Raw genomic sequence first — 21,940 nt, 5'->3', positions numbered from 1 at the left:
CAATATGGAATATAGTTCAACGGTAATTGACATTACTCATTCTTTCGAGGTCGTAGGTTCGATCCCCATATCCCAAATTGTTGTACTAAAAAAAACTCTCCCTCCCAAATCCTAACAAAATTATAACAAAAATCGAGGTGAAATCAAAAGTACAATGGGATACTTAGGATACCATCGTAAATTTTTGTACTAATCTCGTGCTTTAGCCATATTAAATTTTTCATCGAAATGAGTGAGTGTTAGGAAAATTATAAATATTTTTTGCACTAAAAATTAGTGAGCGAATGTAGCGAAAATTGAGGTAAGAACGGAAACACAAAAAATAATAAAATTTGGAATTAAATAGATAGAAATTGAAAAAGCGCGTGAGAAGCACGCGCAGACGCGGTTTAGAGATCACCCAATAAAATATTAGGCGCTGCTTTGTGATTGGACTCCAATTTTCCAAACCGTACGGATGGATAAGGACGTGGTTCTAACATAGTACTATCCGCTGCCCTGCCCCCTGCCCGCTGCCCGTATTTCTCTCTCTGTCTTGTTTTTCTCTCACCACAAACATGCTGTAGTGTACGGACTGGGATTACAAAAAAGAGGCAAAAAAAACCCCAATTGGAAGCAACCAATTCGATCCCCATTTTGATTTTCCCCTCTTTTTCTCTAATTTCACTTTCATTTTCTCAGCTCTCTCTGACTTTGCCCTCTCTTTTCCCTTTCATATTCTTTCTCTGTTTTGTAATCTCTCCTTCCTTCTCTTTTTTTTACCAAAACAAGAAATTGGATCATGAGGCTCTTCTTTCCCTCTCCTTGATTTTGGGTAGTGCTTTGAATTTTACAGTATCATTGCAAATATTCCCCTTTCCTTTTTTTGGTGGTTTGCTCTTTGTGGAGTGGTGGGGAGAGAGAAATTGTAAAGTGGGTGTCAAGGAATAAGGTAAAAGGAAAGCTGGGTGTGCCTTGTGGGTGTTCTTCTTTGTATCTTGAACCAGAAAAAAAAATGGCCTGCCTCTGCCCCTGAGGCCTGACCTCTCTCTTTTGGGTTTTTGAAGTTTTGTTTTTCAATCCCATCCCACTGGTTTTTGGGTCTTGGTTCTTGGGGTTTTGAAGAACTTCTCTATTTCTTACTTTTTGTTTTTGATCTTTTGTTTGTTTTTGGCAAAGGGGAGATTGGAGCTTGTGGTCCTTGCCTTTGGCTTTGGCTTTTGCAATCAGCTCAGCTTCTATTCCACTTTTGCTCCATTCTGTGGCCTTGGATTTATTTTTCTTTACCTCCTTCCCTCTTTCTTCTATCTTTTTACTCTCTCTCTCTATTTTTCTCTCATCTGATCTGCAAAATCATCCTCCCATTTCCCTACCCTTTGGGGGTTTCTTGAGATCCATCTCAAATCCCTCTAGATAATCACTGTCTGTGAACAGACCTTCAAGTTTTCCTCTCTGTGGTAAGGGTTTTCCTTTTGAGGCTCCCTCTCATTTTCACTCATATATGAGATGCTTTTAAGAGGTTTTTTCTTTTTTCCTCATATAGTTTTTGTTTGTCCCTCTTTTTGTGTGAAGGGCTCTCCAATAGAACCAAAAATGGTGAGAGGGAAGACACAGATGAGGCTAATAGAGAACGCCACAAGCCGGCAAGTGACCTTCTCCAAGAGGAGAAATGGACTGATGAAGAAGGCTTTTGAGCTCTCAGTTCTCTGTGATGCTGAGGTTGCTCTTATAATCTTCTCCCCTAGAGGAAAGCTTTACGAATTTGCAAGCTCAAGGTACTAAGAAATGGAGCTTTCCTATGAAATAGTTCTTTTTTGTTTTATTTGCCTAATATTCGTTTAGTTTGGATGGTTGGATCTGAAATTTTTTTTCCATGTCTATATGTTTGACTTTAATGGCATAGCAAATAGGGTTTTCTTGCATGAATCACTTGAACACAACACTTTGGAAAATATATATTAAAATTTGAACTGTTCCCAGCAGATGCTCATGTTAAAAATTATGAGAATGGAAGTGATCTGGATGCAGTTACCATAGATGTTTTGATTTGATGGAAAATTAATTTTCATGGAAATATAAGGATGTGATTTGATTTCAAATAAATGGGGTAAATTTGTTTATCTTCCTCTTTTTCCTTTTTTCTCCCTTCTGAGTCCTATATTTTGGATAGAAGGAAAATGATAATGTTTCTCTCTTTTGCCTATTAGTATGGGTTTTTGCTGTGGTTTTCAATGAAATTATTGGAAGAAGTGAAAAAGGGTTGGTACTATGTTGAGCCATAAATTAAGTGCTCACACTGTAATTTGCTGTTTGGTTTGTATTAATTTATCAGTAGATTCCTTATATAGATATAACATATCAGAAGCAAGAGTCTGAAATGGCTGCTCCTTTCTAGAAACCCCTTTTTTGGTTTAAAAAATTATATTCTTTTTAGAATATAAATTTAGTTAAAATATGTTTTGATAACTATCTTTTATTATTAGTTTTCTTTTTTTGACTATCTGTTATTATTAATGAATTTGGATTTGTGAACAGTGATTTGAATGTAGCAATACTATTAACATTTATAAAAGCTTTCAAACAAGCCATAAAGGCTTCAAGATTTCCAAAGAAATATGATATCATTACTCATTAGTAAATAATGATGTTTTCATTTGTCACTAATATTTCCATGCATATCCTTAATTTCTTAATATGATTTCTTATACCTACATTTAACTTATATCTCTTTGATTATATTTTAATGTTACAACATTTTAACGTTGTTTATAATGATTCAATGATCTTGAATCTTTGTTGCAAGTTCTATTAGTTTTGTATAGAAGATTATTGCATGCAATATAGAAAATTTCTATATTCATTAGATAAAGATTTGGAGAGTAATAACATCTATGATGTCACCCTAATAGTAATTAATGTGTTGATTCCTTTGCAAAAAAAATTAATGGGTTGATAATTGACATCATCATATATTTTTCTAACGACAAATCGAACCTGCAATGAAAATACCTCTCTTTTGACAGCTTTAGAGAAAGTTTTTGTACAAGCTTTTAGTTGGTGTAAATATTGCTACTTAACCACCTTTTAGTAAATTGGAAGTTTTTTTTTTTTTTGGTATTATAAGATTAACAGTATAAAAGTATTTTATGGAGGGTGTTTTTTAAGTTAAAAGCATCTAATCCTACCATATTTGAGATCGGAAACTTGTGTAGTATGTTATATTCTAAAATAGGTAGTCACTATATTTTGACACATAACTTCAGATATATGACTTTACGACTTATCACTTTGACTAATTGACTAATAAGTAGTCACTATCAAAAAAAGAGAAATATATATGTAGAAATCTGCCTATAATATAAATAAAGATAAAATATTTAAGTGCAATTATTAGAGAGCGTTTGATCTAAACAATGACTAATGTCGACTCTAATAACCTCGACACTAATTCATTCCCTTCGATTTGAGATATGTATTATATATGTTTCTGAAAAGTAAGACAAATTTACTCTATCATAGATAACTTTGATCACAAATAGGATTAGTGAGAGTTATTTTAGTATCCTTGACCAACTTTCACATGGAAGGAAGGATTATTTTAGTAGGGTGCTTCTTTTTAGCTTTAGTTTCTCTATGGATGGAGATATCAATAGATTTGAGTGTTTTTTGGTGACTTCTCATGATATTGATATAAGGAAATGTTTGGAAACAAGTTTTGAGTTACATGGACTTGAAATGCTAGCACTCATTTCATGTTATTGGTAGGAAAGGAGGAAAATAAGTTGGAGAAGTATAAAAAACTTTCTAAGTCCATTGCTTACAGGATATCAACATCAGAAAGGGTATGGTAAATAATCTCCCCAACAGGCAGTCCAAATAACCTTAATTACTCCAACCCTTTTGGGAAATTATGGTTTTTATTTATTATTTATTTTTTATAACTTATAGTGTGTCTGACATGCTTTTTAAAGTGATCATCATAGATCATCAAAAGTGTTTGTAAAAAATGGGAAATGTTTGGTTAAGAGTTTAAAGAGTGGTTAATGATGCTTTTGATTATTATTATTTTTTATTATCTAAAGTGATTTGAGAAATTTTTAAAATAGATAAAAAAAGAAGAAGAGTGTTTAAGTACTTTTAGAGGTAGTATTTAACTCATTTTCTTCCAAAAGTACTTATATAATACTTATTTCACTTAGAAGTATTTTTTTTTTTCAAAAGGCATACCAAACAAGAATGTCTTTCTAAGCCTTATATTATGGAAATTTTGTAACACTGAAATTATCACTAAATACAATTTATTATCATCATATGATTGAGGCTCGTAAAGTTAACACTAATAATAAAAATGTAGAATACATATTTTAAAGACACACTATTTGATATGAACTTGAGTCAATGCATTGCATGAGAAAGTATAGTACATGAACTTTGATCAAATCCATGTGTTTCCATTTTTTTTACAAGGAGTATTTTACTTCGATTTGGATTAACTTCTTAAATGATTTTGGAAGGAAAAAAGCTCATGTTTATTTTTTAAATCTAAACTATTTGGTAATAAATCAAAATCACTTTTGAAATAATTAATCATTTTAGAGTTCAACCTCGTGACCATAAATTACTTTAGAATCATTATATGATAATGATAATTTGACATATGTTAGATAACTTTTAGAGATTTATTTTAATTAAAACTATTTTTACATAAAAAATGTTATCGAAAAGAATATTTTTTTAAAAGTTGTTCCAAAATTGAAAGATATGTGAAACTCGCTCGAGTAAGTTTCAAGATCTCTAGTTTCTTTGTGTGATTTGAGTTTTAGAACCTATAATATTTTACTAAAAGATTGGAGATGTTTGACTCATACTTTTAATTGACATGAGTTCTTATAGTCTAGAATTAGAAAATCTACAATAAATTTGTATAGCATGTGACAAAATAATCACCATAGGTGTCCCATTGATCCAGAAGAGCTAGAGTAGAGTGAGAAGAAATGAGTTCTAACATCATGAAAAATTATTTTTAGATATAGAAAACTTAATATGAAAAATCTTTGATGTCTTTCGGATTTGTACCCTCGATATAGAAGAAATAGGATTTTATTATTTTCCATGTTTTATCAATCAATTTTTTATAATAATTATTAATCATTTTTTAAGTATAACTTCATTTCTATATTTGAATTAATATATAGAAAAATAAATGAAAATAAAAGAACTACAGATTTCTTTTCATGCAGTTTTTGAAACATCAATAATCACGTAACATTCACAATATATAGCTAGTTTAATTACATAATTTAAATATTAAGTTCCTGAATAAGACAATGAAATGAAGAATATAGGATTCTCCTTTCCTATTTCTCTATTAGTATAAAGATTATTCTCCATTTTCTAGTTCAATAGTCACGAAGATGAAAGATTAAACCATCGACCTTTGAGATACGATGGATAATAGTAAATTATTAGAAACATTTTGATCTCCCCCTCTAATCTTTCAATTTCTGAATTGGAAAGGTTTTTGATCTTCCACTCTAATCTTCCATACAGATCAAACCTTCCTTTTCCAACTATTCTAATCTTTCTTCCCAAAGTAGATCTATGAAAATGTATCATCAAGAACTTTTCTATTCAACACATTATTAGCTCTCTTAAACTTGTTAAATAAGCAAGCTTCCCTTGTGGTTTTGATTCCTCTCAAAGATAATAGATGAAAGTCTTCACTTCTTGAAGAAAAAAATGAATTTTTATGTTTGAGCTCAGGTTGTTAGTTCCAAATCATGTGAGATCAATATATATGTAATACATATGTTATGTGATTGTATTTGGAGTGAGGCTTTGGATTTGGATGAATTTAGCTTAAGATGAGACTTAGGATTTGTTAGATTGTACCCTAAACCTATTCCTCCTAGAACCACTTCCTTGTACAATGTTCCTTAACCTCACCCTAAACACTGATTTTCTAAACCCTCCCCTTAAACCTCCATGTTTAATCTTTTATGCTTAAGATGTTAAACCCATGTCCCGAATTCCTCCAAATGGATGGATATGCGTGGTTTAATGGCTTCTATTTTCAGTTTTGCTCTATGACTATTGTTTCCAACATGAACTTAGCCCTAAATTTAGACCTTTCTAATGATGATATTTGCATATGTTTAAGTCTTGCGAACATGGACCTTACAAAATGCAGGAAGTGGGGAATTACATCAGAAGGAAAGTAAGATCCCTTTTAAGTAAAAACGCCTTAAAAGTTAAACAATAATGAAAGAGTTTATAAATTCATAGGTAAACAACTCTAACAGGTCAAACTAAGGTCCAAAATTCTTAACCAAAACCAGGACAAGACTAAAAATGATGTTGCACATACGTAGCTCATCTAATTCACGAAAATGTTCCAAAAACGGGAGAAAAAAGAATGTAAACTGAAAAACCAAAACATTAATGACTTGTTAAGAGATCTTTAAGGACTTGTTAAGAGATGTCCCAAAAAGATGGTTCGGGCTTCAAGGAATATCTTGAAGTCTTGGATTCAAGCCACTTGGGACTCTGGGTAATAAAAAAAAAGAGACTTGTTAAGAGATTAGGAATATGCTCAAACTTAGCTCTTTAAACATGAAATCTAAACAAAACAACAGTTAATACCCATTAAGAAGTAGAGATTTGTGGTTATGGCACAAAGAGTTTGAGGAGATGTGAAGGCGTGTCACTTTGAGACTATCCTTCAGAAAAAGATCATTAATGTTATGTTGAAAGCGTGTGATGAATACTCACAAATTTAGAATTAACAAGACTTATCTGATATTAAACTTAATTAGATTAAGAAAAGCAAGAACTATCAACTTTTCTAGTAGTTTTTGATATTAGTTCCTACTATGTTTAACTAGAAATATTCTTTCACATCCAAACACTCACAAGAAAGGATGAGTAAAGTCACTACTTCTTTGGCCAGGTTTCCTTCCTTGCAAGTGGGAAAGCTCCTAACTATAGTGCAACTGAAAATATGTGAGAAATAAAAAATATCTTCTGTTTTACTCAGCCTAGTTAAATAATTAAATTTACTTTAGTACAATAACGTCAACATTTTTTTTTTTTTTGAAAAAGATGTACTATCGTTTAGAGTACATGAGAAACATACAAAAGAGGAAAAAGAAAGGCTTTAGACAAAAACATGAATGTAATATTAGACTTATTTATTTGTATCTGATTGGTAGTAGACGAGTCACAAGACAATATGATAATGACATGTGGGAAGTATTCAAAACTTTTAATTTGTTCTCTAATATTGTGTTATGCATTTACTTTATACTCTTTGATTTGGAAATATAACTACTGATCTCTACGTTCTTAAGCTCATTCGGTGACGAAAGAGTTCTGTAGTTATCTTCTGAGACTTTTCTTTTAGTTTGATTTTATGCCTCTTTAATATCTTTCCGAAACGAAGGCTAATTTCCTTCCACTTTTCTGCTTTTCTTCAGCATGCAGGCAACTATAGAACGTTACCGAAAGCATGCAAAAACCAAAGAAGTCATTGATTCTTCATCTGTGAACATGCAGGTCTTTTTCTTTCATTTTTATACCGTTTCTTTCGAATATCTGTTTCCACATCCACTCACCCATTCGTAAGATTTATGGTTGGGTACGAACGTTTTTGTTCGTGTTTCATGTTGGTGATGTTTTATTCTATTCAATGAGTCAAACATTTTCTTGATTACTTTGATTTTGATAACGAGTTTTGTTGAGGATCCTGCATTGAAAAGAAAAGATAAGGGAGCTAACAATGATTTATAATATAAATAGACTACTCCTTTCATTATCAATTCGTTAGAGGATGGAATCCATGAATATTAATATGGTATTAGAGTTTAAAAGCTCAAACGAGCATCCGGTTTAGAAATAGGATCCGGCTAAGATCTAAAAGAGCCACGAAAAGCCAAGTTAAGGATTCCCAATTGGTTTTGAGATGGAATCTATAAATATTAATAAGTTTGAGTATTTTGATTTGAATTAGCCTTAATTCAAATCTCTGCAATATCATTTCCATCCAAATCATTCCACCACAATTGGGTCTGAGGTTAGTTTCGAGCCTAGATTTCAAATATAAACTTTTGAATTTAGTGGTGAATAAGTTTGAGTATTTTGATTTGAATTAGCCTAAATTCAAATCTCTGCAATATCATTTCCATCCAAATCGTTCCACTTATTGGGTCTGAGGTTAGTTTCGAGCCTAGATTCCAAATATAAACTTTTGAATTTAGTGGTAATTTAAGTTCATGCGATTTGTCCTCGAAGCTTGGATGTTATGTTGCTTTCTAAGTGGTTTATTAGTACATTTCACCACTTATCAAGAACAAACTAGATTAGAAGAATTTTCTTTTCCTAGTTCTTAATACGAAACTACATTTTATGATCCACATTGACCAATGTTTTTGCAGTTGGAGCATCTGAATCAAGAAGAAGCAGCAAACCTGATGAAGAAGATAGAGCAACTTGAAGTTTCAAAACGGTTCCCATGGCTTCTACTTTTTTTTTTCTCCCTTTTCTTCAAAGAATTTAATTTGAATGATGAAATAATGAACTGTAGGAAAATGTTGGGAGAAGATCTGGGATCTTGCTCCATTGATGAACTTCAAGAACTTGAACAACAGTTGGAGAAAAGTGTGTGCAGAGTTAGAGCCAGAAAGGTTTGATTCAATCCTCTCTCTCTCTCTCTCACTAGATTCAATGTTTGTTTCTCTCTCTATAAACTTGATGTTCATATTTCAGGTGGAAGTGTTTGAAGAACAGATCAGCCAACTAAAGCAAAAGGTGAAACAGATTCAACAGTTCCGTATTATTATTTTTTTCTGTTTTTTTTCAGGGTTTTAATTTAATGGGAAAAAAAGAATTTTTTTTTTTAGTTGGAGGAAGAATTTGTAATAATCTTTTTATTTGTTGAAATAAAATGCAGGAGAAAGTCTTGGAAGCTGAAAATGCTAGTCTTCTTGAAAAGGTAAACATATTACATAAAGTTGCCCTTTAGGGAGGACTTAAAAAGAAATTTTCTTTTAAAAGAAAATAAGTAGTTTTTGGTTGAATTTTATTCTGTTTTTTTTATTTCTATTTTTATTTTTTGAGGGGAAAGTGATTTTTAACCCATTAAAAGTAAAAATAATAAAAAAATAAATATTTATTTAACCAAAGTGCTTACAAAATAAATGTATCATGTTAAAGAAAATGTATCTGGTAAGATTTTAAAATTTTGAATCTTTGCCATTTGTCTCTTTAAAAAAAACTTTTTTCCTAATTTGAATATTGTTATTGTTGATTAAGGCATATGTGTTCGATTGGTTGGTGATTTGAATTCCCACCTCTTCGCATTATCGAATTAAAAAAACATATTTTTGCGACCATTTCTATTTTATTTATATTGTTTTTTAAAAATATATATTAAAAATCGTTCTAATTTTTAAAAGAGAGAATTACAAAAATAGCATAAGAATAATATTTATTTTTATATATAGCATTAGGCGTAAAATTTTTATAAATACATTATTATCCTATAATTTCCTTGTCTAAAATTGAACAGTAAAAGAGGTTTTGAAAAAATCTTTTATTTTATTTTATTTTTGGAGCATTTGAAGTTTGGTTAAAATCCTACAAATCGTATGGCTTCCAAGAAATTTAATATTGTTTTTCATCTTAGTTTTGGGTTAAACTATTTTAATAGGTTAGAGGGTAAAAATATCATTTTGGTCGTTGAAGGGCTCGTTTGTTAACGATTCTATTTTTGGTTTATGTTTCTTCATTTTTAACAAAAAAAAAAAATTCTAACATCCATGAATTTAAGTATGATTAAACGATATTTCTATTTGTGTTTTTGGAACAAATTAGAAATAAGAATAAAAAAGAAAAAAACTTATTTTGGTGGTTTTCAAAATTTTTATACAAATTTTGAGAATGTTCTTAAAAAATAAAAAATAAGAAATATAATTAATTGTAAAATATTTATATTTCTTACAAAAATTAGAAATGAGATAAAAAAATGGAACGATACTAAACGAGCCCCAAATATCTACATTAGTTCTCATACTTTTAAGAAATCTTAAAATTTTTCCAAATCGGTTGTTTATGCTTAATTTTTCCTACAAAAAATAGTCTCCATTCGATCGAAAAAAAAAATATTCTCCATCGACCTTACCTCTAAATATATTAAAAATATATTTACATTATCCCTTTTCTCAAAAAAATAAAAATAAAAAAATTTGTTGTTACTATTATTATTTTGCCCTAAGATTAAAACTAACATTAGACTACGATGAGAATACATTTTAAGATTTATTAGAAGTACATGACTAAATTTTGCCATTTGAAAGTACATAATTAAAATAAATCTTCACATGTTAAGATTTGTGCTAACCCAAATTGGGAAACTTAGTAGATATGATTATTCATATTTTTAAGAAAGAGGTTTATGAGTTGAGTTGAGGTACTTTTTAGCCTCAATTCAATTGTTTGGGTTGTAAATTTATTGAACCCGAACACCCTTATTAAATGATAAACTCAGTCCAACCGAACCATGAAATATTTGGGTTGGGTTGGTTTGGATTATTTGGTCATTTATTCAAAGTATTGTATAAAAAAAATGATAATATCTCTCAAAAAAAAAAAAACTTTAGAAATTTTGTTTCTAGAAGTAATTCTAAAACAAATAATTCACATAGAATTATTGAATGAAATAAAATTAATATAAACATAACAATATATAATTTTTATGGTGACTATAAAAATAGTTTTAAAAAATTAATTATAAGACTCGAACTTATTTTAGGTAAACCCTTAAACAAACTCAATCTATAGAATTTTCATTTATTTGAATCCATAACCCAACCCAAACCGTATAGATTGGGTTGATCGGTGTCATCGAGTTTTTTGAACACCCTTATTCTCAATCTTTTTACTTATTATTGAAGGAAAATTCTATAACCATATTTAAAATACTGTAAACTAGAGCAACGTTTTTCTTCTTTTTAAGTTCAACATGTGTGAGCAATCATCCCAACCTTGAGAATATATATTTTAATTAGCTATTAGCTTTTGCAACTGAAGCAAAATCATTTGTAAATAAGCTGGAAAAAGAAAAAAATATATTTAAATCATAATTGTTAAGGCTTGATAATCATTTTGGTTTTCAAAATTATATTGTGTTCTTTATTTGATATGTTTTTTTCATTTCTGTAAAATCTCATTTCATTTCTTAGCCCAATGTTAAAATCATTACAATATTTATTTATTTATTTATTATTATTATTATTATATTTTTGGGTTTACAGTGGGAGAGAGAGCCAGTGGGGGGAGAAAAGGAAGGGCAAAAAGGAGAGAATTTGGGAAATTATACAGAAAGCAGCAGCCCAATTTCAGAGGTGGAGACAGAGTTGTTCATTGGGCCTCCTGAAACAAGGCCCAGAACTTTTCTTTCCCTTAATTGAATAATCTTTTTTTCTTTTCACTTCCTAATCTCCAATATTACTTTTTATTATATTAATTACAATAATAGTATTTCTCTGTTTTATCTGTAATAAATAAAGCAGTTTAATGCCAGAGAGAGAGAGAGAGGTTGTAAATAGTTATCATTTTCCATCTCTAATGAGTCGTCTTCTTTTTTCAGTATTTTTGTTTTAAATTAGTCTTTTAGAAGGGTAATTAAATGATTTCCACGTGTTTATATTATATTAATGCTTAAGGAAAAATTATACCATAATTGATCTTCTTGTAGGTTAAATTTTAAGGAATAAGAGATGGGGATAAAAATACTTAGTTTATATTGGTGTATTCCAATCTCGAGACTACGTCTAGTATTTTTATTACAATGGAGATCTCATTCGTTATATTACCGATGACTATTTTTCTACCTAATAATGGTTATTTAAAATTACACGTCATTAAACTCACTAGATGCAGATACACTAGATGCAGATACATTTATTTACACATTGCCCACAATCATTCAATTCTCTTATGGCTTCGGTACAAAATAAAACTTCAGCAAAAAAGCTACATTTATAAGAAGTGATATTCTAATCTTGGTAAGAAGCAATACCCTAAACGTAGGAATTATTTGTTTGCAGATAATTTGAAAGTACTTTTAAAATTAGTTATGTTAGTAAAAAAAAAACAGTTATTGAATTTTTCAGCTACTTTAAGAAATAAAATAAAGTTAATCATTCGGAGCATAATTTTTAAAATCATAAAAATAAAAAATGAAATAGTGATTAAATGGGATCTTAATTTTCAAAATTCTATTTTATTTTCACCAACTTTTACAATGAAAGTAAAATTCTATTTTTAGCAGTAAACTTTCAAGTTTGTTCCATTTTCTGAACTTTAAGAATGTCGATTTAGTCTTTGAAATTAAAACAATAATTACTATTTTAATTCCTATCTTTATTTTGATTTTACCAAATTAATAACACGGATTTAGTAGGTATATTAATGTGTTAACGTATGTATCCAAACTACATACCACATAAATTAAAGGAAAAATATTATAAGTGGATATTAGGTAAAAAAATAATATAGAAAATGATCATCTTTAAAAAGTTCAAGGATCAAAGTGGTTACCTTTTAAAAGTTTGAGGACTAAAATAAATATTTTAAAAATTTCAGAATTGAGATAAGATTATTAAACAATTGTGTATAATGTGTGATGCCTTTTAGCTTGGCTTGGATATTTATTGCTTAATTTGAGATTATTTTTCCTTCAGGTGTCTATCCAAACAATTTCCTCTTTCACAATTATTCAGATAAATTATAAAGTCAATTACACAATAATATACGAGAAGTTAAGAAAAAGCAGAAAATGACACAAAAACTTATACTGTGAACCCCAACTATATGCTACGTCCAATCTACTGTTCAGAGGTGGATTTCGTACTAAATTTAGATTGAATACAAACGCTCTAATAACTCCTAGAGATATTCACTCTCTAGAGGTCCCAACAAAAGTCCCTAACTTCTCATTATTTCACACAATATACTTAGGTACATGAATGAAAAACACCCCACCGAATAATCAAGATTTCTGTGTTGACAATACCCGAGCTGCTACCTCTGTTGTGCTGCCAAAACCTCTCAAAATCCCACAGTTATTTTCTGTGCTCTCGGGCAGAATGGCCCTACAGCCCCTCTTCACCTTATTTTCATCCTTCTCATCTCGACTTGTCTCTAGCTCATTCCGACGTCGATTTGGTTCTACCAATCCCACCATTATGTTTGAATATTTGGGCTCCCTAAGATGAAATTCTAATTATTTGTAATTATTATATAAGAAACATTGTTGGTAATGCTTATTTTTTGTAGAATAAATATAAATTTACAAATATTTTTATAAAAATTATCCACTCAAATTTCCTTACACTTTCTTTTTTCATTGTGGACTTGCACATTCCTAAATGCATGTATGGTTCGTAAGTTAAACATGTGTTTTGTAAATTGAAAAATTCATTAGAAAATTAAAAAAAATTACGGTATATTCACTATATTTGAAAATACCTTTCGTTGTAGATTGAAGAACTTATAATTTTGATGAATTTGTGCAAGATCCAAGTTGAGTCTGATTCTTTGCAAACGATTTAGATGCTCAATGGAGAGATTAAAGCCCTCGATGAAATCGAGCACATGGATGGGTGATATCTTTTCTTTAGCTCAAAATTTTGAATTTATCGAACTTTCATCGTGTTAAGAGAGGTAACTTTTGTAGCCCATAAGTTGGCAAAATGAGCAATTTCGTCATCTTCTTCGATGTCGTGGTTATTCTATTTTCCTCCTTTGGCTGCTTGGTATAGCTAATGAGGAAAGTTTAAATACTAGCTTAAAGATCATTTGGTAATGTTATTGAAGCTTATTTTCTTTAAAACAAATACTTTAAATTTGACAAAATTGTGTTTTGCAATGAATTTAGGAGGACATTAAATAAAGTACATTTAAACAAGTAAGGGTCCGTTTAGTAACGTTATTTTTTATTTTTTATTTTTTGTCTCTTGTTTTTCTCAAATTTAATAAGTTAAAACAAAGCTGCATTTGGTATCTGTTTTTTTTTTTTCTTTCTATCTTCCGTTTTTTAAGAAATAAATTAAAACTTGTTTTTGTAATTCTTTCGTGTTTCTTCTTCTCTACAATATTAAATTTAGAAGGAAAAAAAAGTAAATTTTATGTATGAAATTCAATTTTTTAAATTACATATCCAAGATGTCTAAAAAAGATTAAATATTCAAAATTTTTATCTTGTATTTACTTTTGTAATATTTATTATATGTTTTGTAATTCAAACAAAATAATGCTTTTATTTATATTTTAGAGGAAAAATAGAAATAGAAATAACAACAATATCTACTCCCAAAATTACATGTTATTTTTTTATTAAATGAGAAATGAGAAACAGAAACAATCACAAAATATTTACATTGTTGAAAGATTGGAAACAAAAACTCGGACCCAAAAATAATAAAAATTAGGCAAGAACAATAAAATTAGTAAAATAATAATTGCACAAATTTGATGGATTCTATAAGGCAAATGAAAGCATTAAATGTTATAGTAATTAGGTAGGATGGCAAGGGTAAAAACGTAATCAAAGCACATTTACCAACACCATATTTTTCAAACATAGGAAATATAGACAATAATATATTTGGTCCAAACATTCATTCCAAAAAAAAAAAAAAAGGAGAGGAAAAAAAACACAATCTTATTAAAGTTTTGTGTTTTTTAAATGAAATTCAAATAACCCATCCTTGTATGAAGTTTGTCTCACATGTTGTCATGCTCTTTCGGACAGATGGCCCCTCTGCTGAGAAATAATTCTGATACCTATTTCTCCCCAAAAAAAAAAAAAAAAAAAATCATTATCATTAACAACAACAATAATAAATATGATGCGACAATGTATGTATGAAAAATTATCTTCTTAGATTATATCGAAAATTTTCTAATTAATTCTACTAGCTACATAAATAGAAGTTTAAACAATGCCTATCTCACGAAACAAGGTCGTGTTTTCGTACAAAGTAATTGGAGAATTTCTTACTTCAAATTATACAGATTTAAGAAGTTCACTCCAAACTAACGGGAAGTTGTTAGAAGATATATATTATAGTTCTTAAACTTATTTATCAGCCAATTCAACGCTCACCCAAAATTATTAAAACATACGGAACTAAAATATAAATTTAACATAAAAAGAAATAACATTATACGAATCCTAATGTGATAAATTTTTCTTAGATCATACAGCAACAACAATACACTACTAACACCGGAAAGAATCAACAAGTTTCGATTACGAACTTACTCGATCTTATCATTTAATATATTCTCAACACCTGACTCCAACAAGCGAATAAATGAGAGAAGAGGTGTTTAGCGAGATACCCGATTTGTAAGACGGGTTGTTCGTGTTGGCACTCGATAGGGCTGGCTTGAGAATGATGCAATGGGAAGTCGTTGCCATGTCCAGCAGCTGCAGAGCTAGAGCTCCAGAAACTTTGGATGGCTTTAAGATTCTGTCCCTCTGCCTCAAGCTACCAATATCACTCAAACATGTTATATATCAATATATCTTCATTTATTTATATATTATATATTTCTTTTTCTAGAAAGGAAAAAGATTGATTATGGATAAAGAGATTTTTAAGTTAAAAACCTTGAGCCTTAGCTCTTTGTTGAGGTCCCCAAGTTGCCGCTCCTGCCATTACCACATTCCCGAACATGTTAACTTACAAGTCAGCACGTAAACTTTTAGAGTTGTAACTAGTCGTTTGATAAGTCTCAAATTTTCAAACGTGTCTATTAGATGTCTTAAATTTTCAATTTTGTGTTTAATATATAGATTCTTAAAATTTCAGAGACTTAATTAGATATTTTTAAAAATTCATAACTTATCCAAAACGATATTGAAATTTTAAGATTACATTAGAAACGGTCTAAAGTTAAGAGACCTACTTTAGAGACTAATAAATTCATATATATGTGCATGTGTTGATCAGATAAATGTGTTTAATCGTGTAGCATATGTGCAATGTTATTTTCAACATATATGCTTTCTATAAATATTAAAGATGTTTAAAATTTAAAAATAATGATGAATTAAACCGAATACTCTAAATCATATACTTAGAACATGACTTATATTCGTCGCCTAAACTAAATAACATCTACTTTTTTTCTTGATGTCGGAAAGTTCAAATTCACCTCTTAAAACTGAGTGGCACAGTTAATATTTAACCGTAAAGAATAATCACCTCTAATAAATCATGAAGGTCATAAAATTTTTTTTTTTTTTTTGAGAAATGTCATAAAAATGTCAATCATTATAATAAAAACAAACTAAACTAGCTTCCTAGAGAGAGGAACAATGTTACAAATATTCATGTAATAATGAGAGCACAAAGAAACAGTAAACCAAGTTTAATTTCATTTGTACTAAAAAAAAAAAGAAACTTTAATTTCATACGGAATATTAAAAAATAATAATAAAAATAAATAAAAGCTTTAATTTGATTTGTCCAACGTTAGATGTCTTGTTGCACAAAATCCCAAAAAAGAAATAAATTAATATTAAATTAGTTTACCTTTCTGCGCAGAGCTTCCATCTGTTCAATCATCATCTGAGTCTGCCATGGATAACAAAATTAAAATTTAAAATCAACAATTTTCCTGAAATTAAAAAAAAATCTTATTTTAATCCTTAAAACTTCCAAAATTTTCTTTCTAGTTGTCGAATTCACCTAAAAAACTATTTTGATTATTGCTAACTTTTTACTAACCAATTAAAACTTGAGAATTAGGTCGTGTTTCGAGTTTCAAAATAAGATCAAGTTTTCTTAAAATGACGGTGGAAAAATAATAACAACAACAGTAGTTTTCTATACAAAATTATATTCGAAAATCGAGGGACTAAATTGAAACAATAATAATACCTTCCTTTGTCTAGCTTGGGCAAGGGCTGCTTCAAGTTGCTTTTCAAGGTTTTGGAGCTCCTTTACACTCAATGGTCCAAGATCTTCCCCAAGCAAATGCCGTTGGGTTCGACATAGAGATTCATATTTAACTTTCAGTTTCGAGATCTCTTGGAACCAACTCTGCATATCGTTGTGATTAAAACATGGTTAGACAAAAATATTAGAAGACGGGGAGAGAGATTTGAACTATGGACGAGAGTTTTTCAATGACTTCGTTGGCTTGTTGTCATTGCCGAATAAGTTACACTAGATAAATCTCTCTACCGTCAACGTGAGTATATAGTTCGATTGGTTAAAAAATATATAGAGAAGAAATAATGACTTGCTTAGGGAAAAAAAAGGTTAAAAGGTAAATAAAATTCTATACATAACACAAACTCTCTATATTAGTTTTGGTTACCTTTCAAGATATTGAGTGTAGTGTCATGTTAAAATTATGATACGAAAAAATTAGATTAAAAACTAAATTAAGTAACCAAAATGGTCATCTTTTAAAAGTAGATTGACCAAAATAAACATTTTGAAAGTATAGGAACTAAAATGAACAGAAATTAGAAATACAAGACCAAAATGAAGTATAGAGATCAAAATGAACCAAAGCTATACGAGACCAAAATAGTATTTTTAACCAATTAATTGAATGTTAATATCGTTAAAGCTTAAATTCTTATATCAATTATGAGAAGTTTTTCCTCAAAGATTTTGATTCAAGTCATATGGCTTGATTTGATAATGTTATTTGTCTGTTTGTTTGAAAAAAATGTGTTTGATTTGGTAATAACTTTGCTGTTTTGTTTTCTAATTTAAAAAAAAAAAAAAATTTTTTTGGTCTAAGTTAAATTTCAAAAACAAAAGAAATACTAGTTAAAATTTTAAAATTTAACTGAAATTTTAAAAGAAAATGTTTTTTTAATAAAAAAACAAATTCTAAAATAATGGCCTTCAACTTCTTAAAAATTTGTTGTTTTAACAACAGTTATGTTTTTTCACTTCTTATTGAAAGCTTGTTTACTGAAAATTTCTATATTTGGCAATTAACTTTTCTAAAGCAAATCTTAGAATTTAGGGAAAAAATAAAAAAACTAATCATTAAAATATATTATGTTTCTCTCTTTTTTTTCTTTTTTTTTTAACCAAAATATATTTGTGTTTATAAAATGTGAAAAGCAAAACAAAGAACTTGAGAGTAATTATACAAGCTTGCTAATTTTCAAAAATTGAAAACTAAATCTACTTATCGTTATTATTTATGATTTTATATTTTTAAAAATTTCATTTATTAACTACTATTTTTCTTTATTCTCCAAAAACCATTTTTTTTCCATTAATGAACTATTTTCAAGAGGTAAAAAAACCAAACAATTTATCATAAAGCATATATGGTTCTTAAAAACAAAACCGAAGGAAAAAAATATCGCTTGCTTTAATTAGAATGTAATTATAATAATACAAGAAAAAATAATACATAAGAGATCTCTCAAACTTAATTTATCTGTAAGAACTTAAGTTAGATTTTAAAAAATCAAAATAAAATTGTTATCAAATGAAGCGAAACCTGGGTTTGTCGCTCAATATGGTTGTCCTGTGGAGAGAAGCAACAACGTTGATATCGCTCCAATGTTTTGGTCGTACTACAAAAAAAAAAAATATCACTGTTATATATACAATGTAATTGATAATTTATGATCGAGAGGTGTCGACGGCCAAACAACTCTGTAACCGACATTGCAAGACTCGTCCCCAAATAGAGGGGAAAACCGCCCCGCAGGACTCGAAACGGGGAGTGAGGTATCTCCATTTGATCACAAGCCCACCGGTGGGTGGTAAAAAGAAAATTAAAAATCAACCCAAACAAACAGATTTCAAACCTGCATCCAACGGTTAATCCATATAGAACGCACAAAACGACCGTGGTGAACTAAGATTATCGCCATCCTACATCTCTCACTACATTATTTTCGAATCCCATTAGGACCGACACATTTCGAACCTACATCGAACGGTTAATTGAAATAGAACGCGGAAACCCGCCATTAATAGAGGTTGGTTAGAGAGAGAGAGGGTAACCCCATTACCAAGGGATTTAAGGATGAAAAGAAAAACAGACAAATGGGGTTGCAGGTTTTGGAGGAAGATCAAAAACCCTAGTTTCCATTTTATACACAAAGGTCTCAGTGATGAGAGAGAGAGAGAGAGAGGAGAGAGACAGTCTCTCTCTCTCTCTCTCAGTAGGAATTAACAACCTCGGCAGTGTTTTTGGACAGAACAAAAAGCTTTTTCCCCAGCTGAGATCCATCAGAAAACCCACAACAACAACAAAAAGTGAAAAAAAAAAACCCATGAAATTAAAGCGATAGAGAAATTAGAACCTGTGGCAGTGTCAGAGAGAGAAAAAAAGGAAGAAGAAGATAAGAAGAGATTATTATTATTCAGATCTGAGGAAAAGGGAAAGGGAAAACGAGGAAGAAACAGACCCAGCGCTGCCAAATTCATAGAGCTTCCCACGGCTGGAGAAGATGATGAGAGCGACCTCAGCGTCGCAGAGAACTGAGAGTTCATAGGCCTTTTTGAGCAGCCCGTTTCGGCGCTTCGAAAACGTCACTTGGCGGTTTATTTTGTTCTCTATTCTCTTCAGCTCAACTCGCCCTCTCCCCATTGTTTTTGCTTGTGCAGATCGGAGAATTGTCGTCGTCGATGGATAAAGAAACCGGGATACAAATACGAATAATGGGTCATTCAAAATTGAAACGGGTTTGTGTTTGTCTTTGGTTTTGGGAAGAAGAAGTGGTAGTTAAGATGATGGAGCATTTGGAAGGAGAGGGGATCTTGCTTTGCAACAAAATGGAAACCCCAATGCCCTTTAATTTCTTCCTTCTAATTTGCTTATTCTTTTTTTCCCTTTTAATTTTGGTAACCTAATTCTTTTTCTCTCTCTTTTGTGTGTAGGGTAGGGAATAGGGGATAATTGGGAATTGGGGTTGAGGGTGGAGGGTATAGGGTTATTTTCTTAAGGACAGTCTGCCCTTGATTTGTTTGAACAAGGGAAGAAAGAGAATTTTGTGTTAATTTTTTGTATTTGGGAGTAGACTTGTTTTGGAGGAATTTGTATCTAAGATGTTTGTGGGATTTCTTGGATGTGTGTTTTTATGGGGTTTTGAGTAGTTTTGGTGTTGATTTTGTTGTTAGTTGTTCGATTTTAGTAAAGGAATGGGTCGAATTTAATACACTGTTTGGTCTCTGGGATTGGATTGGTTTCTGTGTCGGTACTTTAAGTTAAAAAGACAGTTACTTTTGGTCATTTGAGATTTAAATTTAGTTTCTATTTGATTTTTTAAGTTTCGATAATGACATGTACCTTCTGGGTTTGAATTTAGTTTTTAATTGGTCTCTGAGTTGAGCTTTAAATTTGAAGGACGAATTAAAAACTAAATTCAAACTTCAGAAACCTATTCATAAAAGTAAATTCTAATTTTTGGGACAAAATGTTTTACATTTGAAACTTCAAGGACCAAATTGAAACTAAAATTAAATTTCAGTGACAAAAAGTATGATAGTTTTTAAAACTTATGAACCAAATAAAAATTCAAAAAGTATGATAGTTTTTAAAACTTATGAACCAAATAAAAATTCAAAGTTTAAATTTCTGAGACCAAAAGTGTATTTTATCCCTAAAGTGTTTTAACAATTGTGGGGGTGAGATAACCATCGAGAATGATAAACAAGTGCTTTTTAAGTTTATTAGTTAACAATTTGTTTATTTTGTGATTTACTTTTGGCAATTAGATAAAATGGTCTCTAATCTTCTTTTACTAAATCTCAATTGGGTAATTAATCTTTTAAAAATTTTTATTTGATCTTTTATGTATTCAAAATTTTTAATTAGGTCTTCTTTTTTAAATACTACAAATTAAATATTAGGGTGTGAGAATTTAAATTACTTTTGACATTAAAGAGTAGACGAGGCTTTCACAACTGAACTAGGCTTATACTGACAATTCTCAATAATTATTAAATATTTGTTGTTTATGGTAAATATAAAACAATGGTTTAATTGATTAGTAAATCTAAAATAAAGAGAACTAAATTAAGTATGTGTGTTAACCATTATTGTTTATATCCGCTTTTGTTTTTTTAAGAGTTTTAAAAAATGCAAGAAAAAAAAACAAAACAACAAAATTCATTTTTTCATGCGAGTCTAAGTTTGTCAATAAATTGGTCTACAATCTTATCGACAATATTGTGTCCTTCTCTAATATGTTTCTTTTAAACCGAGTTTTATTTTAACTTTTCAGAAAAAAAAAAACCAAAATTTATTATTTATTGTTATAAAATAAGTTATGTTGAATAAATTAATCATAAAAATGAGACTTTAATTTTAGAAATAAAAGTTATTTTAAAATAAATTCTTTTTCAGTTCAAATTTTACTCTTTCAAAGGTTGAATCTCTTTTGGAGGACAGCGGACCGCAGAAATTAATGTGAATTATGAATCTTCATGGAGAATCTCCCTCCCCGACTAGGCTACTACGTTTTTTTGTTTGAAATTCGAGGTCTGGTCTTCATTGGTATTTGTTTTTTGCTCACCCACTACGTTCTTTTTTAATTTTTCTCCCACTCGATCGAGCTGTCTGAGGTCGATGGTGCATCTGGTAAGCTCTTTCGGTGGCTCTTAGATGTCATGTGTTGGTCGTCCTCATTATTGACAAAATCCTCATATCATCCTCCTAATCGACTACAACTCATCATAATGAACATTCTGCTTAAAAACTAATAAAAAAACGACTCGCTAGGTGGTTGAACGTTCGTTCTACACCTATCTTAAATAAATCAACTTAAATTATATGTATTATAACTTAAATATTAAAACATTTCGATTATATTTATAAAATTTAGATTATGCTTCAATTTAATTTATGACCCATATCCTTAACATCAATAACGGAGGACAATTTTTTATAACCATTTTTT

The 21,940-nt window shown here is 29.8% G+C and overlaps 2 protein-coding genes across 2 annotated transcripts; one reads left to right on the top strand and one right to left on the bottom strand.

The window, feature by feature from the left end:
• The first annotated feature begins 572 nt into the window (after window positions 1–572).
• On the top strand, window positions 573–11,622 carry AGL20 (AGAMOUS-like 20). Its single transcript, XM_022288206.2, has 8 exons — window positions 573–1,436; window positions 1,552–1,754; window positions 7,455–7,533; window positions 8,412–8,482; window positions 8,561–8,660; window positions 8,743–8,784; window positions 8,927–8,968; window positions 11,289–11,622. Exons 2-8 carry the CDS (start codon window positions 1,573–1,575, stop codon window positions 11,442–11,444), a joined length of 672 nt encoding a protein of 223 aa, XP_022143898.1. The 5' UTR covers window positions 573–1,436; window positions 1,552–1,572; the 3' UTR covers window positions 11,445–11,622.
• Window positions 11,623–14,573: 2,951 nt separating this feature from the next.
• On the bottom strand, window positions 14,574–19,859 carry AGL6 (AGAMOUS-like 6). Its single transcript, XM_088126375.1, has 7 exons — window positions 19,448–19,859; window positions 18,529–18,604; window positions 16,932–17,093; window positions 16,584–16,625; window positions 15,656–15,697; window positions 15,385–15,533; window positions 14,574–14,823 (listed from the first exon to the last, which is right to left on the bottom strand). Exons 1-7 carry the CDS (start codon window positions 19,627–19,629, stop codon window positions 14,733–14,735), a joined length of 744 nt encoding a protein of 247 aa, XP_087982501.1. The 5' UTR covers window positions 19,630–19,859; the 3' UTR covers window positions 14,574–14,732.
• Between the last annotated feature and the right edge of the window lie 2,081 nt (window positions 19,860–21,940).

Source organism: Momordica charantia (assembly GCF_013281855.1).
Source record: "Momordica charantia cultivar OHB3-1 chromosome 7 unlocalized genomic scaffold, Mcharantia_2.0 BLBB01000007.1, whole genome shotgun sequence".
In the NCBI taxonomy this organism is placed as follows: Eukaryota; Viridiplantae; Streptophyta; class Magnoliopsida; order Cucurbitales; family Cucurbitaceae; genus Momordica; species Momordica charantia.
The sequence above is the reverse complement of the archived record's forward strand: the minus strand, read 5'-3'. Positions and strand labels throughout refer to the sequence as shown.